Genomic DNA, 8,208 nt, shown 5'->3' with positions numbered 1-8,208 from the left:
CGTGTATGCATGTGGCCTCACAATTCTAAAAACGGTGGGGAGCCCAGAGTTGAAGCTGCATCTTCAACTCGGAAATAACCAGGAAGGCCTAGAATTGCTTGTCCTGACCAGTGAAACATGGTCTGTACAGCATTCATCAAACAATGGGTAGCTACCTTCTGTACAAGCTCCTGGTTGGTGGCTTCTGCACAGCCTCAATACCTTAGCAAGCTAAGCACTCGGGCTTTCTTTTTCCATGCACAAATTGAGAGGTATGACTCATTGAAGAATATGGTGGCCTCTCTTTCCTGTTGCAACTGAAGCACTATCGCACAGGAAGTGGCTACCATTTGCTTTCACAGAATCCTAGAATCACCCTGTGACAGTGAGTTCTCACATAGCCAGAGAAAAACAGTATGGTCACAGAGCCAATCATTGTCAAAATGAGGGACACGGGGAAACCAGGCCTCCAACCAAAAAGTGGGGGTCAGGCAGCCTGTTTCATAGGGTGAGAGAGAGTTGCAAGAAGAGTTGAATACAGATAGTCCTCGCTTAACGACTGCTCTGTTTAGCAACCGTTCAAAGTTACAATGGTGCTGAAAAAGTAACTTTACCGCTGGTCCTTGCACTCAATGACTGTTGCAGCATCCCCGCGGTCATGTGATTGAGATTCAGGCACTTTGTAACCGGCGGGCATTTATGACTGCTGCAGCGTCCTGCAGTTACAGGATCACCATTTGCATGCTTCACAGCTGGCTTCCAACAAACAGAGTGAATGGAGAAGCCAGCAGTAAAATTGCAAGTCAATGCTGTCTCACTTAATGACTGTAGGTGATTCGCTTAATGGCCACAGCAGAAGTGAGGTCATAAGTCCATCGTGGTCACGTGATGTCTCGCTTAATGACCAGGTTGCTTAGTGACAGAGTTGCCAGGCCCCATTGTGGTTAAGTGAAGACTACCTGTAGCGATTCTGCAAATACGGTTTGCTCTCAAACAGAATTCTTTCCTTATGGCCTCCCACCCTTTATTCAATAAAAACCATTGATCAGAAGTGTTTGGATTCTTGTATGGCTTGCTCAACTGGTTCTATCCTGCCTGCCCAGCACCTCCTTTTGAGACAGTGAGACGTCTGCTTTTTCTGAGCATTGACTGCACCCTAACTGCAAGCGATTACTCGCTTTCAGGGACAAGTGATCTTCTGTCCCAGCGAACCACCTTGCAGCTTGGGTCCACACACTGGAATGCCTGACCTGGTAGTGGATGGTGCCTTCATTGTCGCTGTAGATATAGATGTTAACCTCTTTCTTGCCTGACACAAACTTCACTGTGTGCCCACCACAGTCCACTAACATGTTAGCGTTGCTCTGGATGTCCCACGTCTCCATGCCAAACTTCTGCAATGCCACCTGCAAGCATTTCCTGAGGGTCTCTGAAAGAAATCCCCAGGTTTCCAAGTTATGCTTTACCCTTAGCAGATCGCTGCGACTCCACGGCTCCTCACAGACATGCATCCTCGCGTGATAAATCTCAGCAGTCAGTTCCTTGACAATATACTGGATCTTCTCATCCAAGACAAGCACCGAAATCTTACAGTGGCCCTCGCCAGCGAGAAATTCCATGCTTAGTCCCTCGCATTGGATTAAGAGCTGGGCATTTTGCTGCACTGCTATGGGTTCCTTTATAAATCCATTGATGGCCATATTAAAACATGTTTGAAGCAGTGGTCGGTCACTGCCCAACTGATCGCGATGCTTCACAAGATTCCCTTCTGTCAGGGGTTCGGAATAAGGCATCAGAGTAGCTATAATGACTAGAATGTCCTTCAGACCTTTAATGACTTGGGGAAGCTTCCACCATGGGCCTGTAACCATGGTGATGTCTTGCTCTGAATCCATGGAAGAATCCTTTAATTTGGCCATGGTTAGCCACAGGATAAAAATGATGACGAGACCCAATGCCAATATAAAGGCTAATTTGACCAAGAATTTCTTGACCTGAACTGCAAAATATGGGAATAGTGCGCCAAGCCCGCATTGGAATGCGTTTCTTAGGACAGCAATCATGTTCCTAAAAGGAATTAGATGTCATCAGCATTGGAAAGTGGCAGCTTGATCAAAAAGCATTTTTTTTAAAAAGGGGGGGAATATTAAAAAAATTAAAATGAGGGTTTTATTTTTTATAAACACAAATCAATATTTTACATGTATATAAAATAAATTAACGCAAACATACGTAAATATAAATATTTTTACAAATATTATTCAGAAATTTAATTTTAATTATCTGAGTCACCTTGCATTTTTTTAAAAAAAAATTAATCTCCCCTGGAGCCAGAGTCTTATTAGATGCATTAGATTTTTTTTTTAAAGTTTTCAATTTTTGATGAAATCAATTCTGGTAGCAGTTAGCATTTCTGAAATTAGGGCATACTGGTGAATCGTTTCATCTCAGCTGAATTAGGACTTGTTTGATTACTCACAAGTAGTTGCCTTGTAAATGACACCAACCAGACTGAAATGGGACACTTTATAAATTCTCCTCCTCTTGCAAGACAATTGGGCTGTGATTCGTCCTGGAAAAGCAGCATTAGGAGAAAATAGGGGTGGTGATAAATGAAGCATCAATTTATTACAGTAATATTGTTTCTAACTGAAGTGAGCCATCTCTGTTGGAATGCTGACCACGGATGGACCAAGGCTAAACGGAGACAAAAGGTGCTAACTCCTAGGCCAGTTTTTCTCAGGCTTGGCCACTTTAAGCCAGGTGGACTTCCAACTTCCAGAATTCCCCAGCGACTGGCCCAGACTATATTTTGGTGGTGGTATTTATTTTTCCACTCTGTATTGCAAGGGACGTGGAAACTTCTCCGTCTCGGCTGACATCCCGCTCCCTCAAGGATGCATACCGAAAGCATTTCTTTCGGTGTCCGCGATGCGATACGGAACGAGATTAAGGGTTTTCTTCTGAGACGCCTCTGAAGTCCGCGCCGCTAAGCATCCTGCCCTAGACTCGCTCTCTGCCGAACACCAACTAACTCCGGGACAAAGGAGCTGCCACCATTCATATGATAAATCAGCGCACAAATAAAGGCAGCCTGGAAAAATCTCGCAGGGAACAAGCTCCTTATTCCCCACCCCCTTTAAAACAGCGGGATCTTTGGGAGCCGCGAACTCACCTCACATGCACAGCCTCCAACCGTTGCATCTCGAATTACCTAGTGCAGTTTCGCTTTCCCCGCAGCGCACCACCTCCACTGGATGGACCCGGGTTTCCTCTTTCCATCACGGGTAGCAAGCCTCTATTGCCGGGCGGTGCGTGCGCTCTCGAACCCAGATTCCCCACCCGGGACATCCCGCATCCCCCAATTTATTTATTTATTTATTACTCGTATTTAGCCACCGCCCATCTCCCCCAGAAGATGGACTCTGGGCGGTTTACAATAAAATTCCCCATAAATTCCTTCCTCATCCGCACCCTATGCCTGATTTAGAAGCGAATACTATCCCCCCCCCCCCCGCGCCGCCTCTCTCTCTTGTTCTACCCCGGATTTGTGCGATCAAAAAGTTCCTGCGAGCTTTGCGCTTTCCAGCCGGAGGGAGCGTCGGCTGCAAACGAATTATTCCTTCCAGGAGGGGGCAGCGGCGCCGCTGCATGGAAACTAAAAGCGAATTCAGACGAGCTCAGTGACGCCGGAAGCTGGAAGCGTGACCGCCGCTCTGAACTTGCGGCTCCCAGAAACTGCGCGCCGCCAGGTAAAAGTCCGATGGGGCCGCCGCGACCGAACCTGCCCGCCCCCCCGCGCCCCTGAGCTGTAGCCAAACTTATGGTGGGGGGGTCTGCCCTGATTTATTGCACCGAGCTTCTTTGCCGCTCCGGGATTGAGATTGCCAGGCTTGTTTCGCAACGCCGGGTTACGAATGCACAAAACCCTGTCCAAGTTCCCAAAGGGGACCCCGTCCCCGAAAGATGGGGGAGGCGATCAAGTTTAGAGGGGAGGGAGAAGGGGGCAGCAGGATGGGGCCGAAAAAGTCTGGCTGCGGGTTGGGGAGGCAAAGGGGGGCAAGGGGGGGGGAATGCCGCGAAAGCCCCCTAACCTCTTCCTAAAGTTCAGGCCTAAAGATTCTAAAAATATAAATACTTTGGGGAAGGAATTACTCCAACCATTGGCTAACACTTGAATTAGTCTTATACCATAAGTAATACCATAAATATTACTCTGTTTAGGGAAATATTATCTGAGGAGGTAAATAGGCCTGTATCTTTTCTTCCCAAATAGCTGATTTGGCTGTGCAGTTCTAAATAGTTTCATGAAATCTACCCACTTATTCCATCCAAAAGTTGATCTGCAGGTTGTTAACCTGATGGACAAATTAAGGCAGTAACTCATGCTTTGGTCACCTCATGACTGGACTATTGCAGTCTTCTCTACATGAGGCTGCCCTTGAAGATCACTTGGAAGCTGCATCTGGACCAAACTGTGTTGGCATAAGCAGTTGTGGGCAAGCCATGCCATGCCCATGTGACATCTGCATTCCACTAGTTGTCCATAGGCTTCAAGGTACTGGTTCACACCTAGAGAGCCCTTCATGATGTTGGCCTTATTTGCAGGACGACCTACCCTCCATAGGTTCTTCCCAACCCACATGGTCTGACAGTTGGCATGCTCTGGGTCTCATCAATTAAGCAATGTCATCTGGTGGGACCTTCTGTGTCATGGTGCGTGCCATGTAGAACACTATTCCCGAAATATATACAGCCCCACCCTGGCCCTATTTGTATGATGTTCTGGTTTTTCTAAATGATAGTTGGTTTTTCCAGGACTTTGGGTTTTGGGGGGGATGTTGCATTTTTACTGAGTGTTTTGTAAACTTCCAACAGTCATAACAGGGAGGGCCTGTATTTATTTCCTAAATAAATAAACACATTTCTGTTAAATAACTCACATATTGTCCTTCTTTCCTCTCCTTTCTCCTTTAAGTTCAAGCAGGTGTTCTCCAGGTCCTTATGGCAACTCAGGCCGATGAGTTTTTGAAAGAATACGATGTCATCTCTGATGAAGATATTGAACAGATTAAGGATGCTCTTGAAGAAGGAAGAATGGACAAAGCAATTTCCACAATTGTGGAAAACCTTCAGGATCTGAAGAACACCTGCTTGAACATAGCAGTAACAGGAGAATCTGGCTCAGGGAAGTCCTCCTTTGTCAATGCCATTCGAGGGCTAGGAGATGAGGAAGCCGGCTCTGCCCCCACCGGGATAGTGGAGACCACAAAGAAGCCCACCCCTTACTCACACCCCAAGTACTCCAGTGTCACCATATGGGATCTACCTGGAGTTGGAACACCAGCATTCAATGCCAGCACTTACCTGGAGCAGGTGGAATTCTCCCGCTACGACTTCTTCATCCTCATTGCCTCAGAACGCTTCAAAGCCACCCATGCCCAGTTGGCACAGGAAATCCGTCGCCTGGACAAGCATTTCTATTTTGTGCGCTCCAAAGTGGATGCAGACCTAGAGGCCTCCAGAAAACGTCGGCCACAAACTTACGATGAGGAGGCCATACTGGAACAGATCCAAGAAGACTGCCAGAAGTGCTTACTGGATGAGGGAGTACCCAATTCCAGAGTTTTCCTCCTTTCCAGCTGGGAGTTAGACAAATATGACTTCAAGAAGCTGGAGGAAACCTTGGAAAAGGAATTGCCAAAACATAAGAGACATTGTTTTCTCCTTGCCCTGCCAAACATCTCTCTATACATCCTGCAGAAAAAGAAGGTGGCTTTACAGAAACAGATCTGGAAGCTGGCTATTGTCTCCTGTGGAGTGGCTGCTGTGCCCATCCCAGGCCTCTCAGTATGCTGTGATGTAGCCATCCTGCATTACCACCTCTCAAAATACCGCAACAGCTTTGGTCTAGATGAGGAATCTCTCATTAGGTTGGCTAAGAAGGTCAACAAACCTGTGGAGGAGATCAAAGGGGTAATAAAGTCGCCATTTGCTAAAGAGGTCTCCAAAGACTTAGTTATAAAGCTGCTCACCAAGGCTGGTGGTGGAGCACTAATGTTTCTAGAGTACTTGGTCAGCACAGTGCCCATATTTGGCTCCATGGCAGCTGGGGGGATCTCCTTTGGAACTACCTACTACATGCTCTGGAGCTGCCTGAATGAAGTAGCCAATGATGCTCAAAATCTTTTCATCAAAGCCTTTGAGTCTGACGTCTGAAGGAATTCTTCGGACCTTATGGAGCAAATTGGGAATGAATGCTCAGTTTTAAAATAATGTTAAGTGTACTGAATTGGATACTGTATTTTCACAAGCTCACAACTAAATTCACCAACTGGAACAGAAAGAAAAAGACGTAAAACACAAAACTTAGCCTTTTTCAATCACTTCCTTTTTGTGATAGCTGAGAGGTGGGGAAGAAAGTTCTTTACTGCAAAATGCCACCATTGCAAAAACTATGCTTCCCGTTGTCCCTTGGGGAAAGACAAATAAGGGTGAAGTTCATTTGAATTTGTAAAGTATAAATTGCCCTGTATTTGGGATTTCCTGTATTTGACACATTCGGTAACTGAATTTGACCAGAGGCCTTCTTGAAATGGCCTACTTTTTAAACTGTAAAATTAAACTTCCTTAAAACTAGACTTGTCCTAATTAATTTTAATTAAAGCTGGAGTAATTTATCAAGTGACAGGTTGGTGTTAATAATGATGCTTCAGATTTCCCAAAGATCTGGATGGCCCTAGGTTAGATTGAAAGTATTGTTTCATGATCATAGTGAATTTTAAAGCTGCTTTCATTCAATTGTTCAAAAGTAAAGGGACAAACAGTCAAGAAATATGCCACAGACTAGCACTTGGTAGACCAGCCATGAAAGCCTTGGGAAAGATATTCAGATGCTGTGATGTGCCTATACCTACAAAGATCAGAACTGCACAAGCCATGGTATTCCCTGTGACACCCTATGAAAGCAAAAGCTGGACTTTGAAGAAGCAGGATAGGAGGAGTATTGACATTTTTTAACTCTGGTGTTTGAAAAGGCTCCTGAGAATATCATGGGCAGCCAAGAAAACAAACTGATGGATCATTGAACAAATCAATCCGGAGTTCTCACTCAAGGCACAAATGAATAGGCTCAAATTATCCTACTTCTGACACATTGTGCAAAGACCCAGCTCTCTGGAAAAGGTGGAAGGAAAGAAAAGAAGAGGATGACCAGCAGCAAGGGGGATGGATTCAGTTACAGTAGCAATGAGTGCACCCTTGGGAGGCCTGAAAGACCAGGCTGGGGACAGATCATCATGGAGAAAATACGTGGTTGCTAGGAGTCAACGACAACTTGATGGCACATAACCCAAAACAAACAAACATTCAATTGTTCTTGAATTTTTCTTCTATAATGATACATGCTGCTCAGAGTCACATTTGTGTGTGTGGGGTGGCCATATAAATTCCTTAAAGAAAGAAATGAATATTTTGTATGTGTGAATGGTTGGAACCTTTTATGGTTGAACCTGCAGAATAGCATCTAATCATTCAAAAGTCACTCTTTCACTTCTAATGTGAGAATGCTAGCTTGTTTGCTTTTTTAATTCCCAGAAAGTTTTTACGTTAAATAGCAAATACAGTTTTTAAAACAGCAAGTTTGAATGAAAAGGAAATTCCTGTTTCTTTTACTTCTTTCAGCTGTAGGTTGATTCCAGAGATATTAACTCAGAAATTTAAAAATATTGGTTCCTTGCCAATAAAAGACTTGGTTAACCTTTATGTCAATTCATTTGAATACCGCAATAAATTGAATTTGCAGTAGTTATGTGTTAGGACTCTGCAGCTCTTCAGATCTGATTCCAAAGCAGTCCTTTGAAGCATGACTATAATGCTGTCTGAAACTGGAGAGTAAACACTATATTAGAAGTGTATACTTGTAGAAGTAGACGAGGTTTTGATTCAGAGATTTCAATTCCAAGCCATTCAGTCAAATCAACTTTGGACTGATTCAAGTTGAATCAAACTGACCTGAATCAACTCAAAGATCTATTCAATCTAATTTTTCAATCTGAATTGACACCCTAATTGGATCAAATCTAATCTACAATCTGTATTGGACTAAATTATTGGAACTGGAGCCAATTTGCACATCCCAAATTGGGGGGGGGGGAATCCAATCACAAAAAAGTGGGAAGACCCCGCAAGAATTATTTTCAAGATTGCTCTCATCTCACATGTAAAAAC

At 44.5% G+C, this 8,208-nt stretch overlaps 1 protein-coding gene across 1 annotated transcript; it reads left to right on the top strand.

Annotated features, from left to right (window-relative positions):
- Nucleotides 1-3,520: 3,520 nt before the first annotated feature.
- Nucleotides 3,521-7,743, top strand: LOC134503455 (interferon-inducible GTPase 5-like). Its single transcript, XM_063312253.1, has 2 exons — nucleotides 3,521-3,731; nucleotides 4,958-7,743. Exon 2 carries the CDS (start codon nucleotides 4,984-4,986, stop codon nucleotides 6,196-6,198), a length of 1,215 nt encoding a protein of 404 aa, XP_063168323.1. The 5' UTR covers nucleotides 3,521-3,731; nucleotides 4,958-4,983; the 3' UTR covers nucleotides 6,199-7,743.
- The last annotated feature ends 465 nt before the right edge of the window (nucleotides 7,744-8,208 follow it).

This window comes from Candoia aspera, chromosome 10 (assembly GCF_035149785.1).
Source record: "Candoia aspera isolate rCanAsp1 chromosome 10, rCanAsp1.hap2, whole genome shotgun sequence".
Taxonomy (NCBI): Eukaryota; Metazoa; Chordata; class Lepidosauria; order Squamata; family Boidae; genus Candoia; species Candoia aspera.
The sequence above is the reverse complement of the archived record's forward strand: the minus strand, read 5'-3'. Positions and strand labels throughout refer to the sequence as shown.

Excerpts from the sequence above, each read along its gene's own strand:
- LOC134503455 (XM_063312253.1), top strand. The coding sequence starts at position 4,984 with ATGGCAACTCAGGCCGATGAGTTTTTGAAAGAATACGATGTCATCTCT.